Genomic DNA, 24,665 nt, shown 5'->3' on the forward strand with positions numbered 1-24,665 from the left:
CACACTAAACCCCTGGCACAGTCCACTGACACACTCAAAAGGTTCTCTGGGCCTCCACTCTCAAGTCTGTCAATGTCTGCAGCAGACAGCATTCATTCTCTAGGTCAGCACCCTGGATCTAGATTTACCCTGAAGCAAGCATTCAGGTCAGATGTCACATTCAAGACCCATTTCCCCACAAATCTGGGGGAAGGAAGGGCAGACTAAACAAAGGGATCTGCAGACTGACACAGGGACAAGTGAAATGTAATGGACATGGCTATTCAATAGGAAAAGGCCTGGTGTACCCTTTATTGAAAACAAAAGCTAGAGATCCCTAAGTTTCTATACTTCTAAAGAATTCTAGAAAGACAAGAAATGATTGCTGTAAAATCTAATAAATCAAATCTCTACAGGAATTTTTACCCCACACCCACATCTCCTCCCAGCACTCCAAAACATGCCTTCCGAGGCTTTTGTTTGTTTTTGAGACTGAGTCTCGCACTGTCACCCAGGCTGGAATGCAGTGGCGTGATCAAGGCTCACTGCAACCTCTGCCTCCGAGGTTCAAGCTATTCTCCTGCCTCAGACTCCCAAGTAGCTGGGACTACAGGCACCTGCCACCACGCCAAGCTAATTTTTTGTATTTTTAGTAGAAACGGGGTTTCACTATGTTGGTCAGGCTGGTCTTAAACTCCTGACCTCGTGATCCGGCCGCCTCGGCCTCCCAAAGCACTGGGATTACAGGCGTGAGCCACTGCGCCCAGCCCAGGGGCTTTAGCAAAGTAAATGGAGACAGACCCACTTGTCAGAGGGAAAACAGCATGTAAAGCAGTACTTTATGATTTATGTAAGCAACAATCTTGAGTCAAAGGGCTCCTAAAATAACAAAATTGAGGGAAAAGGCCCACCGTCTGAAGGAGTTCTTCTTTCCTTCTTCTCTTTGAGTGTCTTCCGAGGTTTTGCTTCTCCTGAGGATAAGGCTTGAAGAATAGTTCACAGTTTTAATAGTACTAAGTCCTCCCTCAGTATACACATCCTGGTTCTTTCCACATCTGTCATCCTCATAACTCACAGCTAAGAGCAAGACATCTGCCTTTCATCTCAGCTCCACTAGAGCACTGAACCCCCTGCCCTGCCCACAGTGGGCACTCAAGAGCCTCTCTGTACGGCAGAAGGCTTCTGCTTTCATACCAGGCTCATGTGCATAACAGGATTGTATTTGTTGAAGGAATTATTATGTTATCTTTCTACTCTGTTATATAACTAGAATATGCTATGTAGCACATTCTTATTTGTTTAAAATATAGGAGTAAATATTCAGACAGGAATTCTTAAGTTGTTACCCATGGTTCTCTGGTTTCCATTAATCCCCTGAAATTATATGTAAAGTGTTATCTACATGTGTACATGTACGTTTTTCTTGTGGGTCCACAGTGTTTAGTTATCAAAAGGAGTCCATTAACCAAAAAAGGAATAAGCGCTACAATTTAAGCCTCTTCTGCCATAGTGATTACTAATAAAAAGGGAAATCCGCCTTTGATGAAGCCAGCAGAGGGCCCTGCACTACCCCTCCCCGACTCCCCGTCAGTGCGTCTGGGGCTCACTTGTAGGCTCCTCATCCACTCGGCCCACGGCATCCCCCTTGATGCGGGCAGCCAGCTCATCAGCAAACGATGTAGGTCTGCTTCTTTTCTACAGCAGGAGAAATCAAAAGAATTGCTTTTTTGTAACAAACTAGTACACTTCAAGTTTGGACATCTAACAACGTTGTGTATACAAGAGCAAAGAAATTGAACTGAGGAGAAAACAGTTTAATTAAATGAATTTAAACATATATACCCTACACAGCTCACCCAAGGAACAGGACTCATAAAATGTTCCTTCAAAGGGAGATGCTCTTTATTTCCTTATTTTTTTAATACTTCACTTTAATACTTAAAAATCCAAATAAGAAAGTAAGAAAAAAGTGCAGGGGCAGAGAGACAGGACCACTACAGTCTTCAAACTCTGGAACCAGACATATTCTGAATGATCTGACTCATAAAACCATAATATCTGGACAAGAAAGTGGTACTTGTGAGGCAATTTGAGAAGGTTGCCATTATTTTCCAAAGTGGAAATGAAATGACAAATATGCAAAAATGAGAGAGGTACAAAGTAAGTGACAATAAAAGAAACAAGTCATTGGTTCTAAAACCCTGCCAAGGGATAGCAACTCCAGTCTTCCTTACAGGTCTAGTATTTTCTTCAATGTCCTCAATATCTTCCTCCTCCTTCTCGGAGTCAACGAAAAGGTCACAGCCATCATCATCCTCTTCCTCATCACTCATTTGTGTGGTGTGCTAAGAGTATAAAATACCAAATTAGAACTACTAGTTATTAAGCTAAACAGATACTGTCAGCCTTTAGGCTCCTCCTTCAAAAAGGTAACAGCTTTTAAAAATAATAATCATAATCATGATGCAGCAAGTCATGAAGCAAAAGATGTGCTGGAACAAATAATACACAAGATTTACTTCGAATCTAAATTAAAAAAAAATATATATATATATATACACACATATATATACACACACACATTTTTGAGATGGAGTCTTGCTCTGTCACCCCGTCTGGAGTGCATCAGCGTGATCTCGACTCACTGCAACCTCCGCCTCCTAGGTTCAAGCCATTCTCCTGCCTCAGCCCTCTGAGTAGCTGGGCTTACAGGTGCCTGCCACCACGCCTGGCTAATTTTTGTATTTTTGTAGAGAGAGGGTTTCACCATGTTAGCCAGGCTGGTCTCAAACTCCTGACCTCAGGTGATCTGACCGCCTTGGCTTCCCAAAACACTGGGATTACAGGCATGAGCCACCGCGCGCAGCCTTGTACTAGAGAAATATAAACAAAATCAGCATAGTCTTACCTTAGTAAGAATACTGAATAATAGTTAAAAGGTAAAAGCTGTAACAATTAGCAGAATAACAAATCCAGGATGATACCACGCCCCCTCTGCAAACACGACAGCATTTCTATGGAAACAGATGTATTTATGAAAGCAAAGAAACGGACTTGGAAAGATATGCTCCCAGAGCACGATCCCAGTTACCTCTGAAGAGTATGCAGCGAAGGAAAGGACTAGAAGGCTCAAATTTAGCCTTATCTGTTAAGTTCTAATTTTTCCAAAGGTACACACTACTATGCATAATTTAAAAATTTTTTTCTCAATGTCTGAATCAACGAACTGTGCCAGGCATGTTACTAAAAGCACTTTATTATCTAATTTAATCCTTACAACTTTGAGGTTAGCTGCAGCACACAAAACCAACCTGTTGCATAAGCTAGTGCTTTTACTCACTATACTGTACTGTATTCGAAAAACTGTTTGTGGCTCGGCGTGGTGGCTCACGCCTGTAATCCCAACACTGTGGGAGGCTGAGGCAGGTGTATCACCTGAGGTCAGCAGTTCAACACCAGCCTGGCCAACATGGCGATACCCTGTCTCCACTAAAAATATAAAAACTAGCTGGGCATGGTGGCGCATGCCTATAATCCCAGCTACACGGGAGGCTGAGGCACAAGAATCACTTGAACCCAGGAGGTGGAGGTTGTAGTGAGCCAAGATCGTGCCACTGCACTCCAACCTAGGTAACAGAGAGAGACTCCATCTCAAAAAAAAAAAAAAAAAAAAAAGAAAGAAAAGAAAAACTCTTTGTATTTACAGATCTTAATAGGAAATTCCACAGAAACAAATATCCTGTGAAGACTGATCATTAAAATTATAAAGATCAACATTTATGAATACAACCAGGAAAATACAGTACCAACCAGAAAGTGTAAAATCCATCATTTGATAGTTAAAACATTTTTGTGAAAAAAATATTTCCCAGTTATGAAATTCAAATGCAAATTTTTAACTAAAAAATATTTAATCACCCCACTGATGAGATTGTAGGAGAATCAACATGCATAATACTTAATGGAGAATGTCCACCAGACATTAAGTTATTAACGTAAGTCTATACCACCTTATTCTGAAGAAACAGTTCACAGAAGCAAAGGATTTCTATATATAAAAATATTGGCTGGGCATGGTGGCTCATACCTGTAATCCCAGTACTCTGGGAGGGTGAGGTGGGCAGACTGCCTGAGCTCAAGACCAGCCTGGAAAACATGGGAAGACCCCGACTCCACTAAAAATACAAAAAATTAGCTGGGCATGGTGTCACACACCTGTAGTCCCAGCTACTCAGGGAGGCTGAGGGATGAGAATTGCTTAACCCTTTAGGCGGAGACTGCATTGAACTGAGATCACACCACTGCACTCCAGCCTAGGCAACAGAGCGAGACTCTGTCTCAAAAAAAAAAAAAAAAAAAAAAAAAAGAAAAAAGAAAAAGAAAATACTGAATACATTATCACATCAAAAGTACAACTCTAGAAATAAACTCTTTCCCTTATACATTTAGAGACCATGACAGTATCATATTCAGTATGTTTAAAAGTATAGAAGTTTACAATGCAAACTGCAAAGGCTATTTTGCAGGTGTGGTGGCTCATGCCTGTAATCCCAGCACTTTGGGAGGCCAAGGTGGGTGGATTACCTGAGGTCAGAAGTTCAAGATCACTCTGGCCAACATGGTGAAACCCCATCTCTACTAAAAATACAAAAAAAATAGTCGAGCATGGTGGTGGGCACCTGTAATGCCAGCTACTTGGGAGGCTGAGGCAGAAGAATTGTTTGAACCCAGGAGGCGGAGTTTGCAGAGAGCTGAGATCATGCCACTGCACTCCAGCCCGGACAACAGGAGCAAAACTCCATCTCAAAAAATAAATAAATAAGGAAATATTTATAAAATGTTAACATAAAACGGCAGAAAATAAACGATGCACACTGTGACAAGAATATGCCCTTAGACAAATATTCAAAAATTAAGATAACTGTGCTAAGACAGTAGGATCAAAGTTTTCATCTTGTGAATATTCATTAATGTTACTGCTAGATTGTCTCCAATTTTAAAACAGAAGAGGGACTCATGCAAAGTAGTTCAGTTTGGGTAACTGAGTCTTTTTTTAGAGGCTGTTTTCTAATTTTGTTTTTTACTTCTTTGTTTTCTAAGAAAAATAAACTATAAAGCAAAATTGAAAAAAAAATATACAAAGGAGGTAGTTAGCCTAAATACATGAAATGCTTAAAGGAAAATAAATTGTATACATGAAAAAAATCCTTACTTTGTCATAAATCATTCCAAAGTAATTTTAGTATATATACTGTGCTTCAATTAAAATGTAAAAACGAAGTCACTTGAGTACATGAGCCTTACCCGGTTTTGATCATTGTCACTATGATTGGCAAAATCTTCGTCTGACTCCTTTTGGGGGAAAAAAAGGCTTTGTTGTTAAACAGACTTTACCCAGAAGCACAGAAATGATTTCAGGTCTAAGTCTCTGGGGCGGGCTGATTCTATGTCAAGTGGAGAAAAAGCTCTGACACTCTATCTCTTTGTACTGACTACTGGTCACTTTAAGTATCACGGTGCAGATAAGCTGGGTAGCTGGCAATATTGTGAAGGGTTGTTGCAGTTAACATGTAATTTTTGTGGTTCACTTAAATGCCTCTGACAATTTGTTCACATCACCTGCACTTTCAACTCCTGCCTTTGGATTTAAAGTAAGAGTTGCACATTTAACTAAATTACTGAAAGTCAGTTTGTGTTATTTTACATTTCGGACTATACTGTCTCTACTTCCTCTCATTAGGGTAACTACTTCATTAGCTCCAAGAAGGGAACATCAATATTTGCTAACAGCAGCTTGGTAAAGTGCTACATCGGTGGCTAAAAGCAAGGGATTCCGCTAATGAGCACTGCTTTTGTTATACGAAGGTACTTAAGAAAAGCTTATTTCCAGCTGTTAGGTTTTTCTTTGGAGGACTGGAAGAAGGGCAGGGGAGGGAGAGTGCAGAAAGCGGGACCAATGGGAAGAGAAAAGCACACACACAACACTGTCTCCTTTTGGAAATCCCATACTCGAGGACTCTCCTGCAACATGGATGTGTCCCCTGCAATAACGAATATCCCATCTAAAGAACAACTACAGATTCAACTGTAGTCAAGGCCCACAACCTCAAACTCTAGGCAAGGGAATGAGATTATGCTCTGTGGACATGAAGGCGCTAGAGGCAGCAGCAAAATAGAATGTAAGTGGTTGCTTTCAGTATATCCTGCTCTAGGTTTTATGGTTTACAAAAATTCTAAATGTAGATTTTTTTTCCTTAGAATTATTTAAAGACAGAATATACTCTAAGACTATATCCTAGGAAGAGATTCCACCAAAACATCTAAGTTGCCCTTCTCAAAAATACATTGGGTGAAAGAGATATTTGGTGGTAAGGTAGGAGAGAGGATAATAGTGAAAGAGATTAAAGCAGCTTTCCTTATTATTGTACATAAGACAAAAAGGAAATCTAATCCCTGGGAAAAAATAATCAGAATGTGGCTTCTATCACTGTTAAAAGCTTTACAGAAGCAGATCACGAATTCACAGTTATGCTATTTACTCAGCCTGCTAGGCCCATCTTAAGTTTGCTGCCCACTGTGACCTGGTCATACCAAACAGCCCTTACCTCCTCTTCTTTCTCTTCCTCAGTGTCCACAATGCTGCCACGATCACTGCCCACAGAGCCTTCTGTCGAGAAGAGAGACAAGGGTCACCACACCAATATTCACAAGAAAATGTCCTTAGCTCAAAATCACAAACCACCATACAACAGCATCACAGAGATCTTGATAAAACCATCTATACCCACTTACTGGAATCGAAAGTGTCTTCATTATGGTGAGGAATTACATATTTATGTAGTCTTGAAGTATCTCCCTCCCAAAAAATTATTCATTACAAATAAAAAAAAGACTTGCTTGTACTCTTTAAAGGTGTCAAGGTCATAAAAAGCAAAGAAAGGCTGAGAAATGGCATCAGACTAAAACATAACTGGAGATTTGACAACTAAATGTGGTGGCTGGTCCTGGATTGAGTCCTGGACCAGAGAACAAAAGAGAGAGACTGAAAAGGGCGTCACTGGGACAAATGGCAAAATGTGAACATAGCAGCAGACTGGATGATACCCTTATGTCCAGGAAAATATCCTGGCTTTGTAATTCTACTGTGGTTACACAAGAGATGTCCTTGTTCTTAGAAAACACACACAGAGGATCACCTGAGGTCAGGAGTTCAAGACCAACCTGCCCAACATGGTAAAACCTCATCTCTACTAAAAATACAAAAATTAGCCAGGCGTGGTGGCGGGTGCCTGTAATCCCAGCTACTCAGGAGGCTGATGTAGGAGAATTGCTTGAACCCAGGAGGCGGAGGTTGCAGTGAGCCAAGATCAGGCCATTGCACTCCAGCCTGGGTGACCAGAAGAAACTCCGGCTCAAAAAAAAAAAAAAAAGAAAAAGAAAAAGAGCCGGGTCCAGTGGCTCATGCCTATAATCCCAGCACTTTGGGAGGCCAAGGCAGGTGGATCATGCGGTCAGGAGTTCAAGACCAGCCTGGCCAATATGGTGAAACCCCGTCTCTACTAAAAATACAAAAATTGGCCAGGCGTGGTGGTGCACACCTGTGGTCCCAGCTACTCAGGAGGCTGAGGCAGAAAAATCGCTTAAACCTGGGAGGTCGAGGTTGCAGTGAGCTAAGATCGTACCACTGCACTCCAGCCTGGGCGACAAAGCAAGACTCCGTCTCAAAAAAAAAAAAAGAAAAGAAAAGAAAAGAAAAAAAGAACACACAGAGAAACATTTAGAAGTAACACGGCATGAGCATGATGTCTCCCTAATAGGTTCAAGACAAAATATTATGTATATGTAAAGAACAATAAAACAAATGTGGTGAAATATTAACTGGTAAACCCAGGTGAAGGGTATATGAGAGTCCTTTGAACTATTCTTGAAACTTTAATGTAAAATTTGAAATTATTTTAAAATAAAAAATAAATGTAAAGGAACAAAAGTACTTGGTGAAGAAAAGTACCTTCACTGGACAGCTCTCCAAGACCTACATCTTCTTGTTCCATGAACGGCTTTGACCCGATGAGATATGGCAAAGGACGATCAATGTATAGATCCTGTACATCATGAAAGGAATAAACTATCAAATGTTTCAGCTGAAAACAAACTTATATGTGCCACCTGATACCCTGTTCCATCTGACTATCCTAAACAAGCTACATAACGAAGGTGAATAAGAAACACAGCAGGACTAAAAGTTAAAAAAAAAATTTGATTTTTTTAAAAAGTCAAATCCTAGGTAAAGATGCCAAGGAGGTAAGGCCGGACACCATGGCTCACGCCTGTAATCCCAGCACTTCAGGAAGCTGAGGCGGGTGAATCACCTGAGGTCAGGAGTTTGAAACCAGCCTGGCCAACATGGCGAAACCCCGTCTCTACTAAAAACACAAAAAAATTAGCCACGCAAGTTGGCGGGCACCTGTCATCCCAGCTACTCGGGAGGCTGAGGCAGGAGAATCACTTGAACCCAGGAAACAGAGGTTGCAGTGAGCTGAGATAGCGCCACTGCACTCTAGCCTGGGCAACAGGAGCGAAACTCCATCTCAAAAAAAAAAAAAAAACATGCCGAAGTAAAGCTGAATCACACAGAATCTCCCTCCCCAAGGGCCTAATTAACAAAACTTAACAAAAATGGCAAAAGCCTACCAAAAGTTTATCAGCAGCAAGCAAACAGGGAAAAGGGTACAACCTCCTATTATAAGGTCCAAGAGGAGGACCAAGGAAAGAAACTGAACATTCTGGCGAGCCATCCTCTAAAAAGATAGTACTAATGAGATTATATATATATATATAAAATTATATATATATATAATTTATATATATATATAAACATAAAGATAGATTAGGCCGGGCAGTCTCATGCCTGCAATCCCAGCACTTTGGGAGGCTGAGGCAGGTGGATCACTTGAGGTCAGGAGTTTGAGACCAGCCTGGCCAACATGGTAAAACCCAGTATCTACCGAAAATACAAAAAATTAGCCAGGTGTGGTGGTGCACACCTGTAATCCCAGTTACTCAGGAGACTGAGACAGGAGAATCTCTTGAACCCAGGAGGTAGAGGTTGCAGTGAGTCAACATCACATCACTGCACTCCAGCCTGGGCAACAAGAGCGAAACTCTGTCTCAAAAAAAAAAAAAAAAAAAATTGTAACCCAAGAAACAGAAGAACAATACCCCCTAATGGTTCCACACTGTTGAATTTAGAAAAGTGAAGTTGGTAAAATAAGACCAGATGAGAAAACAGAGTGAGGTGCAGGAGACTGTAGCCCCAACAGCACATGCTGGAGATCTGCCCATGTCAGCCATCTTCTCCTGTCAGTCCCACACCAAACGCACGTTAAAAATTTAGGGTCGGTCGGATGCAGTGGCTCCCACCTGTAATCCCAGTACTTTGGGAGGCTGAGGTGGGTGGATCGCTTGAGGTCAGGAGTTTAAGACCAGCCTGGTCATCATGGTGAAACCTCATCTCTACTAAAAAATACAAAAATAAGCCAGGTGTCGTGGCGCACGCCTGTAATCCCAGCTACTTGGAAGGCTGAGGCAGGAGAATTGCTTGAACCCAGGAGACAAGCTGCAGTGAGCCGAGATTGCACCACTGCACTCCAGCCTGGGCAACAAGAGTGAAACTGTCTCAAAAAAAAAAAAAAAAAAGGGTCAAGGGTCAAGAAAGTGCTCCACTCTTGTACAGCCTCCTACCTCCACCGCTGAAGGAAATGCTATCCCCTGTGAGGCACTGCCCTTCGGCAATGATCTCTCTTCCTTGTCAAAGGACCCTGGGGCAGGGGAGAATAATTCTGATGCTTCACACAACAGAAAGATTGGGAAGGTTAATGTAAAGGTTCAATGACGTCACAGCAACCAATGGAGTATAAGGCAAAGACAGCGTGAATTTGGACTAATTCTCACTGACTCAGAAGACATCCCCAGATCCTCCTACAAAAGAAAAGTGTACCTCCACAACTTTCTCTGCCAGGGGAAAAAAAAGAGAGAAAGTGCTATCTGTCTTGGAAGTATCACATGTGGTCCAGGCAACACATTTCCCAGAGTCCACTGCTGAATTTTAAAGACATACAGTGAAAATCCAAGCAGCAAGTGTACCGGTCAGTGCCAAATGATCTGCTTCAATTTGGTGTGACTCAGCAAAGCTCAAACTGGATGAGAAATGTTCAGCTAAAGAATGACTAGAAGAGTTTTGTTCAGGCCAGGTGTGGTGGCTCATGTCTGTAATCCCAGCACTTTGGAAGGCCAAGGCAGGCGGATCACCTGAGGTCAGGAGTTCAAGACCAGCCTGGCCAACATGGTGAAACCCTGTCTATACCAAAACTACAAAAATTAGCTGGGTATGGTGGTGGGTGCCTGTAGTCCCAGTTACTAGGGAGGCTGGGGCAGGAGAATCGCTTGAACCCAGGAGGCGGAGGTTGCAGTGAGCTGAGATTGCATCACACACTCTAGCCTAGAGGACAGAGTGAAACTACGTCTCAAAAAAAAAAAAAAAAAAAAAAGAGTTTGGTTCCGTGGCATGTTTTAATTCGGAAGGCCTTATGTGTCACGAGGCCTCTTCCTATAAATCACCATGGTAACTTCGTGTTCACTACTGAGAGACTCTGTGTTGCCCCAATTCTCTCTCTGAACAACGTGGGAGAAAGTCTTAGTCAAGCAACCAACACTCACTAGGCTATGAAGGAGCCTGGACATGAATGCTCACAGCAGCTTCATTTGTATTTAATAATTGCCCAAACCGGAAACAACCCAAATGCCTTTCAGCTCTTCTGCAGTCTTCCTTAGTCCAAGCTACATAATTTCAGGTTCCCAACACTCTCTCTCTCTTGAGCCTCCCCACCCTTCAAACCCCAATTCAAATATCATCTTTGCCCCAAAGTTCCAGCTGGAAGTCAGTTCTCTCTCAGGGCATTTACAATGGTTACTCATATGAATGTCTCCTCACTCCCACCAAACTGCAACACACACCTTGAGAGTAGAGGCCATGCTCTGCATCTTTGCACCCCCAACTTGACATGTTGCCTTGCACCTCACAAGTACTCCATCAGTGCTCGGGTAAAGTGTCTTTCTGGTGGAGTCAATGTGACACTACTAAATGACATACTCACATCCCAGAGGTTAAGTCCATCACTTACTAATCGTGTGCCCAAGTAACACAGCCCAAACATAACAGGTGTGCAATAAATATTTAAGTTGAATGTCTTCACCTTTGGTTCAAGGATCAGTTCCACTCGCCCATTAGCATCATCTTCCTCAGAGTCTGAGTTTCCTGCTTTGATATCAAGTTGCTCAAAGGCACTGTCCAATACTTGTAAGCCATAGTTCACAGCCTCCTGGACTTTAGGAATGAGATCCACTTCTTTCTGCTCCCGAGTCTTCTCCTACAAAATAAATACCGTGCAATATGGATCTCCAACATACTGATACCACCCCAAGAGAATACTGTGAATGTTCTCTAAAGCCTAGCCTCAAGCTCCAAAAAAACTTATTTAAAAATGTTAACAAAGTCAAATTCTGCTGAATGCCTTGACACAGACTTTGGAGTAAGACTGCAAGTTTTAAATCCCAAGTTTGCACCTTTCTGGACATGCATCAAACTACCCAAGGTTCCAGAGCTCCAGGGTCATTGTCTACAAAAGCAGAGGTACAACTACTGTGTGGAGAAGTATCCTAACAGTGAATGCACGCTGTTTCCCCACTGCTGGAGGGCCTAGACTCTCAGACTCACCATGACTATCCCACAAGCCCTGGTTATCCCTTGGGTAATTTTAGGTGTTAAGACTTAGAAGGAAGGTCACAGAGATCTCATTTTTCAATTACCAGTTTAAAAAGACAAAAAAAAAAAAAATCGGACAATTACAATTATTTTATAAATCTGTCCTACATCAAAAGGGGTCATTTTCATCTCTGGTATATTCTGTGTATACCCTACAACAATGCCCCACTCAAGAAAAAAGGTTTGTTCACATCCCCAACAGGCTGAGAATCTCCCTCAGGTGTCCTCTTCCTGCAACAGCAGCTCTCAGTGGCAGTCCCCGCAGACACAAGTGTGCCGTTGTGAGAAATACCGAAAAATATTTAGCGTCATTTCCACCCCCTCACAAATATTCTAGAAGGTTGTTCTGAGGGCCAAAGGCAAAAAAAACTTTATGAGTATTTTAGTCTTTTATCTCAAGTACTGAAGTCTTTCCAACTGAACTTTTTTTATCTTGGTTGTGTATTTTTCTACTTGGATATGCTTGATTCTGAGTTGAATAGCTAATATTGTACTGAGTTTGTGAAAATGTGTATGAAATATATAGCGGTTTTTAAAAATAGTTCACTAAATACCTATCACCTTCAAATTAAACCCTGAATTGGTATAACCAGATACTACTGCACTTAAATGGCTAGCAAATCCTTGAGTTCTATTAAAAATAAAACAATCTGCTGGGCATGGTAGCTCATGCCTGTAATCCTAGCACTTTGGGAGGCCAAGGCGAGCAGATCACTTGAGGTCAGGAGTTTGAGACGAGCCTGGCCAACATGGCGAAACCCTGTCTCTACATAAATACAAAAAAATTAGCCAGGTGAGGTGGTGGCACACGTCTGTAGTACCAGCTACTCAGGAGGCTGAGCCAGGAGAATCACTTGCACCCAGGAGGCAGAGGTTGCAGTGAGCCGATTATGTGCCACTGCACTCCAGCCCGGGCGACAGAGAGCCCCCATCTCAAAAAAAATTTTTTTTTAAATAAAAAATAAAATAAAATAACTTTTTTTTTTTTTTTTAATGCTGGCAACAGGCAAAACGATAGCTGGTTTCGAATACCCTTTTCCTAGTCTAACAGCTTCATCTGTTACAAGTAATAATTGCTGACAAAGCACCAGCCTTCACAGGTAATCCATATTTTCTGAATAAATGAGAACAAATTCAAAGCTACTCCAATAATAAACTTATTCACAGTCCATGTGCCTTCCTGAGTGGAAGAAAAAGGAATCTCCGCTGGAGTGCTAAGAAGTCAGTGTGACCCAGAACCTCTTAAGCTATGTTTTGGGCTCTGGTGTGGGGACCTCAGGAAGAAGGTTGGTCCATCTGTAATTCAGGAAGCCACAGGAAAAAAATGACCTCTGTGACCCTCCAAATCTGTAACATTTACTATCTGGCCCTTTACAGAAGAAGTTTGCTGACTTCTACTCTATTCTTATACCAGAATTCAAGGATTTGATCTCTGTATTAGTTAATACACTACATTTCAGAAACAAAAGAAAGAATCCCCTCTTAGGCTGCTGTCAGGAGGAGTCCCTCCCTTTCCCACGCCCGCCCACCATCCCCCAGCTCCCACAAAACACATCGATCTCCATCACACTTTTCAAAGTCAGAAACTCAGCTGAAGAGTGATTTCATACAAGTACCTGCTCTGTTTTTTCTGCCTCAGCCTTGAGTACTGGCTCCTCCACTTCTTCATCGTATACACGCTAAATATGGAAGCAAACTCAATGTTAAAAGGTCAGCATCTCATTGGACATAAATCACCATATAAGAATTAAACACGAAGTAACTAAAGACAAAGATGGGGAAGGAGATGGTTATTCAACAAAGGGCTGAGACTACTACTAGTGGGTGTCCGTAACAGTGGGTCATGGACAAACAACAAAGAGTAGTCCATTCACCAAAAAAAAAAAAAAAAAAAAATTTTAAATACAAATGACTAGGAAACATGATGAAACTTTAACCTCATTGTAAACCAAGAGCTGCAAAAACAGTATGATATCAGTTTTCACACCTTTTCATTTAACTTAATAATGTTGATGGGCAATGATACAGTATTCTCGCCCCAGGTTACGGAGAATGTTAACTGGTATAATTTATCAACTAGGAAACAAGAACTTTAGGATTTTGAACAAGTAAAATGGTAAAGGCAAAACTTATTTTCATTCAGTTGCTTAAAATGGTTGATAAATGTTTATTATCCCATTTGTATGAAAGCAGAGAGAAAAATCTACCACTGACTTGCCAGAAAGGCTGAGCACTTAACTGACCCTGAGAGCATGGGTAGGCAAGACTCTCTTTTCCAGAACAGACCCACTGCTCTGCCAGATCACTGTGATTCTTGTTTTTTAAAATTATTTTTATGTTTTAAAAACTACCAAAGTACAACACGCATGTTATAAAAAGTCAGTATAGGCCAGGTGCAGTGGCTCATGCCTGTAAGCCCAGCACTCTTGGAGACTGAGGCGAGGGGATCACTTGAGCTTACGAGTTCAAGACCAGCCTCGGCAACATAGTGCGACCTCATCTCTACAAAAAATAGAAAAATTAGCCAGGTGTGGTGGTGCGCACCTGTAATTCCAGCTACTTGTGGGGCTGAGTCAGGAGAAACTCTTGAGCTTGGGAGGTAAAGGCTGCAGTAAGCCCTGATCGAACCACTGCACTCCAGCTTGGGTAACAAAGTGAGACCCTATCTCAAAACTAAAATGAAATGAAATTAAAATTTCTTAAGAAGAAAGAAATAAAAAGTCAATATAAATGAACTGATGAAAATCTTCTGGCATTAGTGGCTGTGATTATAAAACTTTATGAGTACACTAAAAACCACCAAACTGTATACTTTTTAAAAGAGTGAATTTTATGGTATGTGAATTCTATCTCAATTTTTAAAATTTTAAGTCAATATAAAGGCACATGTAAAAGAGACATATTTTAAACTAGTTCCCTCCCTACCCCCAGCCTGATCCTTGGAATACCCAATTTAAGCCTGGTGTGTATGCTCGTTTCCTGAGCCTCTTAACACAAATATAAGCAAACACGTGCACATATTTAGAGCTCTCCTACCCTTCCTGCTTATTTATTTATTTATTTAGAGACAGAGTCTAGCTCTGTCACCCAAGCTGGAGTGCAGTGGCACGATCTTGGCTCACTGCAACCTCCACCTCCCACCTCCCAGGCTCAAACGATTCTTTTGCCTCAGCCTCTTGAGTAGTTGGGATTACAGGCGCGTACCACCATGCCCAGCTAATTTGTTTTTGCCTTTTTTTTTTTTGAGACGGAGTCTTGCTCTGTCACCCAGGCTGGAGTGCAGTAGCGCCATCTTGGCTCACTGCAAGGTCCACCTCCTGTGTTCATGCCATTCTCCTGCCTCAGCCTCCCCACCACCACATCCAGCTAATTTTTTTTGTATTTTTAGTAGAGATGGGGTTTCACCGTGTTAGCCAGGATGGTCTTGATCTCCTGACCTCGTGATCCACCCGCCTCAGCCTCCCAAAGTGCTGGGATTACAGGTGTGAGCCACCGTGCCTGGCCTGCATTTTTTTTTTTTTCAGTAGAGAGGGGGTTTCACCATGTTGGCCAGGCTGGTATCAAACTCCTTGACCTCAAGTGATCCGTCAGCCTTGGCCTCCCAAAGTGCTGGGATTACAGGTGTGAGCCACTGTGCCTGGCTGAAACTGGTTATTTATTTATTTATTCTTTTTACCTAGAGAGGGATTTTACCTAGAGAGGGAATAAATAAATCTTAATAGCCATTACCAGATTCTATGCAAAAATGTGTAGAATTCCCTGTCACCAGCAGCATACTCAAGTGCCCATTACCCAAATCTTTGCCAGCAATGGCTCCTGTCCACTCATCTTTAAGTATCTGCCAATCTGATCAATGTTGTTTTTAAATGATCATATCCTCTAACCCAACATTCTACTTCTTGAAATTTAGCTCCAATGAAAATTATCATAAATGCAAACATCAGAATGTTCATGGTATCATGATTTCCAGCAGAAAGTCACAAATACCAAATTTATAATTCTATGCAATTCCAATCAAATGCTAATAAAATATTCTGTGGCACAATATAGTAAGATAATCCTGCCGGGGGCAGTGGCTCACACCTGTAATCCCAGCACTTTGGGAGGCTCATGCCTGTAATCCCAGCACTTTGGGAGACTCTCGCCTATAATCCCAGCACTTTGGGGTCACCTGCCATCAGCAGTTTGAGACTAGCCTGGCCAACATGGCAAAACCCCATCTTTACTAAAAATATAAACATTAGCTGGGTGTGGTGGCGGGCGCCTGTAATCCCAGCTACTCAGGAGGCTGAGGCAGGAGAATCGCTTAAACTTGGGAGGCGGAGGTTGCAGTGAGCCAAGATAGCGCAATTGCACTCCAGTCTGGGCAATAAGACTGAAACTCCATCTCGAAAAAAATAAGTAAGTAAAAGATAATCCTCAAATTCACACAGAAAAGTAAAAAGCCAAAGACTGACAACCATGACAATTCTGAATAAAGAGAATATGGGGACTTGCCCTAATAAGACATCAGAAATCTGCAGTATTTAAGATTATGATACTGGCAGATAGCAGACAAACAAAACAAACAGTAGAGGACAGAAATAGACCCACAATTCCATGGAGGCCTGATTTTATTTTCACATAAACACACACAAACATTCATACGTAATAGTCAATGAGGAAAAGAACAACTACACAATAAAGGTTATCTATAAGGGATAAAAATGAAATCTCTTCTCTAGGGAAAAAGAATAAAAAGTTAGCCAGGCATGGTGGTGCCTGGGACCTGTGGTCCCAGCCAGCTATTCGGGAGGCTGAGGTAGGAGGACGGCTTGAGCCCAGGAGTTTGAGGCTGCAGTGAGCTGTTTGCACCACTGAACTCCAATCTGGGCAATCGAGGGAGATCCTGTCTCAAAAATAAAAAAAGAATAAAAAGGCAGAGATACCAAGGAATCCCCACCCAAAATGATTAGAGTCAAGGACAAATATGCGGGGTTGGCACCTTTCAAGCAAACGTGGCAAAATATGAAACTACTGATGCTAGGTGTTACATTTTCTTAGCACTTGTGGTTTCTCTCTGAAGTTTACTATTTATTTATGAAACATTTATGTTATTTATGAAACATTTCATAAATATTGGGAGATTAAATAAATGATATGGTTTAAGAACAAAAAAATTAAGTTCACAAAAGTCTCAAAGACGGGTTAAATAAGTTCACATTAAGAAAAAAAGTAGGCTGCAAATGCAAATACACACACACACATACAGTCATCTAGAAAAAGTTAAAGTTAAAAAACAAAACAAGAACAGAAAGAAATACACTGAAAAGTTCAATGGTTGGTTAATTTGGAATAGCTGATTTTTTGTAGGTTCAATTATTTATTTATTAATTATTATCATTTTTTGAGATGGGAGTCTCGCTCTGTCGCCCTGGCTGAAGTGCAGTGGCGCGATCTCGGTTCACTGCAAGCTCCGCCTCCCTGGTTCACGCCATTCTCCTGCCTCAGCCTCCCGAGTAGCTGGGACTACAGGCACCTGCCACTATGCCTGGCTAATTTTTCTGTATTTTTTAGTAGAGACGGGGTTTCACCATGTTAGCCAGGATGGTCTCGATCTCCTGACCTCGTGATCCACCCATCTCGGCCTCCCAAAGTGCTGGGATCACAGGTGTGAGCCACCACGCCCGGCCTACTGTAGGTTCAATTCTTTTAAGCCTGACATCTGCATGGGAAATGGAATTAGACTATATGTACTAAACATTGGGAGTCTCCCCTTCAGCTGAGGAAATTTCACATGATTTTTCTTTTTCTTACTTTTCCTAATTGCTCTATAGATCAGAAATCACTTTGGTAATTTTCAAAGTCAGGACCCCAAAAAGGTAAGTAAATCTCAAAAGTGAGACTTTAAGACCTGGCAGCTACCAAGGTCACCTAGCAGCAGCCTGCAGCTAGAAAGCCAAACACGACATCTAAGAAACCTAAACCCATGGTACCTAAAGCCCATGGGGTCTTTTCAGGGTGAGCAGGACTATGCAGTCTCAAGTACTTTATATCCAGCAGATAACCAATGCTAACTTCTTTTATCCTCACCTGCTAAACTCATAGCTTCATGTGTTTTGTGATCAATTTACAGTCAGATAGCTATACCCAGGACTGTTAAGTATCTTTGCTATTGATCCTCATCTGGGGAGACAAGGTAAAAGGGGAAAGTGGGGAAGTGGGGAAAAAGGAACCAGGGCTGGAGAGTAACAGATTATACACAGCCCCGGTCCCTTTCATTTATGCGTACTCTCATTCATTCAAGTATTCACTGGGTCCCTAAGTATCAGGCTTGTGCTGGACCCTTCAATATATTTGTTGTTAAAAATATGGGGCTTGATTTAGCAGGAGGGTTCAACTCATCAAATCCTATCAATAACTGTAAAATTACAATTTTAAGAAGTCTACTAAAGAATGTGATGCTTCAAGTGCTTTTATCCAGGGGGTCTGCCTAGTGCAGAGGGTCCAGGAGGAAGTAATATAATTGAGCAGAGACCTAGAAGACAGATAGATATCAATCAAAGGGTAGAGGCATAGGAAGCAATGTAAGCAAAGGCCTCATAGCAGCAGGGCATATGGCATTTCCAAGGAATGAGAAGGCTGGAGTCTCAAAAGCAAGAGGCATTATGTAAAACAAAGCAGGTCTAGGTGGTGAGGGAGAAGCCTGTGCAGGAAATTATATGCCAATAAGGCTTTTGGGCTTTACCTCCTTCTCTCTAATTGCTGAGTACTTGACAGTTTCAGCAACTCCGTCTGTTTCTTCAATAGAAAAGTAGAAAAGGAGGGAAAAATGACCAAAATTCACCTTTCATAAATTAACAGGAAGATGATCTGGAAAATTAATCCATTTATGCCTAGTGTCCCATTATTGGAACGCTAAGCTTGTGGGAGTTACATATATCTTACTGCTCAAGGTCATTGCCAAGGTCTGGCTTCTCACAAAAAAAAATTTAACCTTGGGCATAAATGGGTTAATTTGTTTCATTCTGGAATTTTTTTTTTTTTTTAATTTTACAAAGCTAAGATTTTGAAACAACTGACTTTAAAAAGAAAAAATCCTCCCTCACCAGTTCATTTAACAAACTAAAGTCATTAACTATGGCACTTGGTATTTCAGGATGCAATTCCTAAATTAACAGATTAATTAAGCCTTTAGAATTGTGTTGCCTTCTAATTAGACACTAGAACACTGGCCAATGTTAATTAGTATTTCTTCTCCCTCCGAGTCCCCTCTTGAGCCTTTACTAATGGTACTAATTTCTCTTGCCCTAGAAAGTCCTGACTGTTCTCGCCCTAGAAAGTCCAGATTGTTTCACTAACTTTATAATACAGTTTGCAACTTTGTGGCTGCCTCTGAGGCTAATTAATAAAACCCAGAAAGTTATCTGACTTTGAATGTTTCTGATAAATTACCATGAAACCAAATGGCACCATAATTCAAGCTGGAATTGTAATACCCAAGTACTGATGTCAGGATTTAAAAAAAAAAAAACATTAAAAAGCCAGATTGCCAGGTACGGTGGCTCACGCCCATAATCCCAGCACTTTGGGAAGCCACGGCGGGAGGATCATGAGGTCTGGAGATCGAGACCATCCTGTCTAACACGGTGAAACCCCATCTCTACTAAAAATGCCAAATTAGCCAGGTGTGGTGGCAGGCACCTATAGTCCCTGCCACCAGGAGGCTGACGCAGGAGAATGGCATGAACCCAGGAGGCAGAGCTTGCAGTGAGCCGAGATCGCACCACTGTACTCCAGCCTGGGTGACAGAGTGAGACTCCATCTCAAAAAGAAAAAAAAAAAAGCCAGATCACTTACAAATATATATCAGCAAGTAGATTTTTTCACAGTTTTATTAAGCATCAACTGTTTTCTCAGTATCATCATGCTCTGCCACAAATGAAAAAAACCTACATAGCATGTGGCCTTACAGAAGGTCTGGGAAGTAATTAAGATTTGGCAGTGGCAACTAGCACATCCAGAGAAGAGTTCTGGCAGCAGACTGGAAGGCGAAGGGGCATCAAGACTTTACACTAAGGGCCGAGCGCAGTGGCTCACGCCTGTAATCCTAGCACTTTGGAAGGCTGAAGCACGATAATTGCTTGAACCAGGGAGGCAGAGCTTGCAGTGGGCAGATTGCTTGAGGTTAGGAGTTTGAAAGCAGCCTCACCAACATGGTGAAACCCTGTCTCTACTAAAAATACAAAAAAAAAAAAAAATTGGCCAGGCTGGTGGCGGGAGCCTGTAATCCCAACTACTTGGGAGGCGTGGGCAGGAGAATTGCTTGAACACGGGAGGCAGAGGTTGCTGTGAGCCGAGATCGTGTCACTGCACTCCAGCCTGGGTGACAAAGCAAGACTCTGTCTTGGAAGAAAAAAAAAAAAGCCAAGGCTAAAGGGATGGAGAGATGGAAGGAAAACAGGAAATCCCCAGTAGTGGACAGAAATAAAGAACAATTACCAAAACACAATAAAACAAAACCACAAAAACTACATCATGGAAAATTCAGAATCTACGAAAACCTGGCTACAAAAGAAGAGCTGGAGAAAAGACAGGACCTAAGACAGTGATTCAGAAAAACTATATGATGTTCCCCATTTCTCCCCACTGAAGTGTGGATCTGGTACCAATCTAGTACCAATCTAGTACCAACCCGGTACAGGCACACTGGGGACAAAGAAAACGTCCCTTGCCAGGTGGGGTAGTCCAGGCCTGTAATCCCAGCACTCTGGGAGGCCGAGGCAGGCAGATCACGAGGTCAGGAGACCGAGATCATCCTGGCTAACTCGGTGAAACTCCGTCTCTTCTAAAAACACTAAAAATGAGCCAGGCGTGCTGGCGGGCGCCTGTAGTCCCAGCTACTCGGGAGGCTGAGGCAGGAGAATAGCGTGAACCCGGGAGGCGGAGCTTGCAGTGAGCCGAGATAGCGCCACTGCACTCCAGCCTGGGTGACAGAGGGAGACTCTGTCTCAAAAAAAAAAAAAAGAAAAAAGAAAACTTCCCATATCCTTTGCGACTGGTGCTGCAGCACTGACTGTAGGGAAGTGCTGACTACCTGATCCAGCAAGAAAAGTACAGAATGAAAAGAACAGGAGTGCTTAAAAGGACACCAAATTAATCTTGATGAAAACATTATGGGGCTATGCACACCAGAGAAGTTGAGTCTTGAGTCCCTGACTCTTCCAGTAAGATAAATGATCAGGACCAAGCATGGACATTCTGTGTAGACAATCAGAAAACTACTGATTTCACTTGAATACTTTTTTTTTTTTTTGAGATGGAGTTTCGTTTGCTGCCCAGGCTGGAGTACGATGGCTCACCACAACCTCCGCCTCCCAGGTTCAAGTGATTCTCCTACCTCAGCCTTCTCGAGTAGCTGGGATTACAGGCACATGCCACCATGCCTGGCTACTTTTGTATTTTTTTAGTAGAGACGGGGTTTCTCCATGTTGGTCAGGCTCGTCTCCAACTCCCGACCTCAGGTGAACTGCCCGCCTAGGCCTTCCAAAGTGCTGGGATTACAGGCGTGAGCCACTGCGCCTGGCCGAATACTTGTTATTTTTCAAACTCATGAGTACTCCTTTGCTGTTAAAGGAAGTAACTGGCAAAGAGATCTCTAAGACCTTTATTAATATCTTTATTTTACATATAGCTCTCCAAAAAAAGACAGGAAGTGTCACTTAACTCGAGCTACTAAAAAATGCACAAACATGCTGCACAAGTTGACGACATGGCATTATCTGGTGTTCTCTTAACTATTCTAAATCTTAGGCTTTTTAAATAATTTTGTGATTCTGAAAATTTTATTACTTTATATCTAACAATCTCAGGAGATAGCTTACTTCAATAATCCTTTTTCCACAAATGAACGCTGATATTCAGAAAGCTGGGACACCCTATGAGAAACACAGGTCTGTTACCTAAGTTTCCTCTCTATCTTCATCTCTTAAGTCTCCACTCGGTTCCAGCCACACCTACTTCCTTTGTATGCTGGAATTACACTATTTGCCAAGGGAGAGGCTCTATCTAATTTACCTGTGTATTCCTACCATCTAGAAGAAACTCAGTAAACAGACAAAAATCACACATAGATTTAAGCTCAGTAATCTGTTTACAGCTGATTCCATATCATAAGTTCAACCATCATAAACTTTAGTTGAGAATATTCCAAGTAGACATATATATCCCCTGAATATAATTTATCAGAACATAATGAACCCAATCAACAACTGAAACCACATGCTGGTGTCCAGAGGGTCTAACCAGGTATACAGCTGTCCTTACAGATCACGCCACAACAAAGGTAGTGTGCCACAAAATTCAGCACAATTGCTGACTACTCTCAAAACTGACAAAAGATGGAAGCACTAAAGTATAAGAAAATTTTATCATTAGACTTTTTTAGAGGCTTGGAAAAAAGGACTTAAAACTTTACAAATAAAAATGAGGCATTAATCCCAGAGAAAAAAACTGCAATTACCAAGAACCATACTTCCACCAAAATTTAGGAGGGAACCTAACAGTAAGTTATTTAAAATTACAGTATCTCCTACTCCCAAAAAAAGAATTATAACTAAATAACTCACATTTTCAATGAACTGGGTATTAGAGAGCATAAGGAAGTCATTGAAGACATTATGCAGGCGACAATCTGTGGCTTTGGTTTCCCGTATTAGTCCGTCCACTTGTTTCTTGATTTCATGGGTCCTAGAGATAGTTTGCTGTGAGAATTCCTGTAGAAACTGTAGTAGCTATTTTAAAAAATAAACATACAGTAGTATCAGTGTTACATGTATCTATTTTGCATGTCATATCAAAAAAGAACCCATTTCCTTTCACCTTTGAGTGTGAGAATGCTAAAGAAATGCTTTTTTTTTTTTTTTTTTGAGACGGAGTCTCAGTCTGTCCTCCGGGCTGGAGTGCAGTGGCGTCATCTCGGCTTTGTTGGTCAGGTTCGTCTCCAACTCCCGACCTCAGGTGATCTGCCCGCCTAGGCCTTCCAAAGTGCTGGGATTACAGGCGTGAGCCACTGCGCCTGGCCGAATACTTGTTATTTTTCAAACTCATGAGTACTCCTTTGCTGTTAAAGGAAGTTTAACTTTAAACTTCTCCTGCCTCAGCCTCCCAAGTAGCTGGAATTACAGGTGCCCACCACTACGCCCAGCTAATTTTGTGTATTTTTAGTAGAGACAGAGTTTCACCATGTTGGCCAGGCTGGTCTCGAACTCCTGACCTCGTGATTCGCCCGCCTCGACCTCCCAAAGTGCTGGGATTACAGGTGTGAGCCACCGCGCCTGGCCGGAATGCTGCTTTTGACAAGTACTAAGACCACGTGACATTGAAAAACTCTAAGAAAGCTCATCAAAAGAGTGGCAGTGAGCTAATGGGACACCGATCTTGTTTCTGGAAAAATTTAAAATTCTTGTCTGGCACTGGGTGTGGTGGTTTACGCTTGTAATCCCAGTACTTTGGGAGGCTGAGGCGGGGTTATCACTAGAGTCCAGGAGTTGGAGAGCAGTCTGGGAAACATAGCAAGACCCCCATCTCTACTAAAATTAAATAAATAAACAAATCAGCCAGGTGTGGTGGACGCCTATAGTCCCAGCTACTCAGGAGGCTGAGGTGGGAGGATCACCTGAGCCCCGGAGGATTCAGTGAGCCAAGATCGAGCCACTTGCACTCTAGCCTGGGTGACAGGGCAAAACCCTGTCTCTTTTTAAAAGTCCTCTTTGGTTGTCAATCTACAGAGATCACAGACCAAGGGTGAGCTAATCAACCACCACTCTTATTCAAAAATGCTATTCATCTGGGACTCTGGAACAGTTCTGAGCTTTTTGGGTCCCCGACTTGAAGAATCCCACTAAAGGATATCCACATACTGGCTTGCCTCCCACCCCAGTTAGTCCAGGTCCCAACAGGAATCGCCTCCCTAGTGCCCGAGCAATCCCTCAGCGTGGCCGAAACGGATCTCCCCTCTGGATGGAGCTGAGTGCATTGCCAGAAACCCCGTGAAGGGAACGCCGCGTCTGGGCCGCGGTCAGGGTCTGCCCCATCCCTCGGGGCCGGGGACTGCCAGGGTGGCATTCTTGGGGGCTAAGCGGGGCGTGTGTTCCTAAGAGGGCAGGCAACGGGACGGGCCAGGTGCAGGGGCAGTCGCCGCCCGGTCCTCCCGCGCGCAGGCCAAGCGTCACCCCTGCCGCCCTCGCGTCCCCGGGCCCCGCCTCTCACGCCCGCGTCGGCCGCCAGCGACCAGCTCTGGCTGCTCCTACGGATCTCCTCCACCGACCACGGCCGCTCCCACACGGGCCCCGACGCCGGCGCCTGCTCCTGGTCGGGGGTCGTCCGGTTCATCTGCAGCGAAAAAAACGAGAAGACAGGCTGAGCCTGAGGGCAGCACGGACGGCGACCCCAGCCCAGGCCGGCCCCTCTCCTGCCCGGCCGCAGCTCAGCCCGCACCCCTCACCATCCCAGCCGCCCGGCTCGGTGGGCTCCGAGGCCACCCGCACGCGCAGAGGACCGCAGAGCCCCGGAAGCCCAGCCCCAGCCAAGTTGCCCGGGGCGTGGCCGGCCTCACGTGACCCAATGTCACGTGACAGAGCCTGCACGTGATCCGACCTGCGATGCTGAGGAGATGAAGCTGCGGAAGTGGACTGGGGCTGGAGTTTGGGGTTCTACGCTAGGTTGGGGCGGAGGAAGCTGGAGGAGAGGGGAAGACGCCAGGGAAAGGTGCAGAGGCGGGTTGGCCGGGTGGCGCTGCGGCCTAAGGCCCGAGGCAGCGGTGCGGGATCGGCCACAGCACGGGCCGGCAGTCCGGCGGGTCCCGTCTGGAGAGAGGGGACCTCAA

At 43.1% G+C, this 24,665-nt stretch overlaps 1 protein-coding gene across 10 annotated transcripts in view; it reads right to left on the reverse strand.

Annotated features, from left to right (window-relative positions):
• The window catches only part of WASHC2A (WASH complex subunit 2A), a 64,701-nt gene extending 40,334 nt beyond the window's left edge, over positions 1-24,367 (reverse strand). For 6 of the 10 annotated variants that reach the window (XM_065520749.1, XM_065520747.1, XM_065520744.1 and 3 more), the window contains exons 1-11: positions 24,285-24,367; positions 24,050-24,172; positions 22,408-22,572; positions 13,417-13,479; positions 11,232-11,405; positions 7,988-8,081; positions 6,585-6,646; positions 5,284-5,331; positions 2,214-2,324; positions 1,587-1,674; positions 891-962 (exon numbers count right to left, since the gene is read on the reverse strand). In XM_065520749.1, the coding sequence (XP_065376821.1) occupies positions 891-962; positions 1,587-1,674; positions 2,214-2,324; positions 5,284-5,331; positions 6,585-6,646; positions 7,988-8,081; positions 11,232-11,405; positions 13,417-13,479; positions 22,408-22,572; positions 24,050-24,172; positions 24,285-24,287 (1,003 nt within the window). In that variant the 5' untranslated portion in view covers positions 24,288-24,367. The remainder of the gene's footprint in view (positions 1-890; positions 963-1,586; positions 1,675-2,213; positions 2,325-5,283; positions 5,332-6,584; positions 6,647-7,987; positions 8,082-11,231; positions 11,406-13,416; positions 13,480-22,407; positions 22,573-24,049; positions 24,173-24,284) is intronic. The other 4 variants (XM_074001642.1, XM_074001641.1, XM_074001640.1 and 1 more) reach the window with 1 other exon arrangement.
• Positions 24,368-24,665: the final 298 nt, after the last annotated feature.

The sequence above is a fragment of the Macaca fascicularis genome, chromosome 9 (genome assembly GCF_037993035.2).
Source record: "Macaca fascicularis isolate 582-1 chromosome 9, T2T-MFA8v1.1".
NCBI lineage: Eukaryota > Metazoa > Chordata > Mammalia > Primates > Cercopithecidae > Macaca > Macaca fascicularis.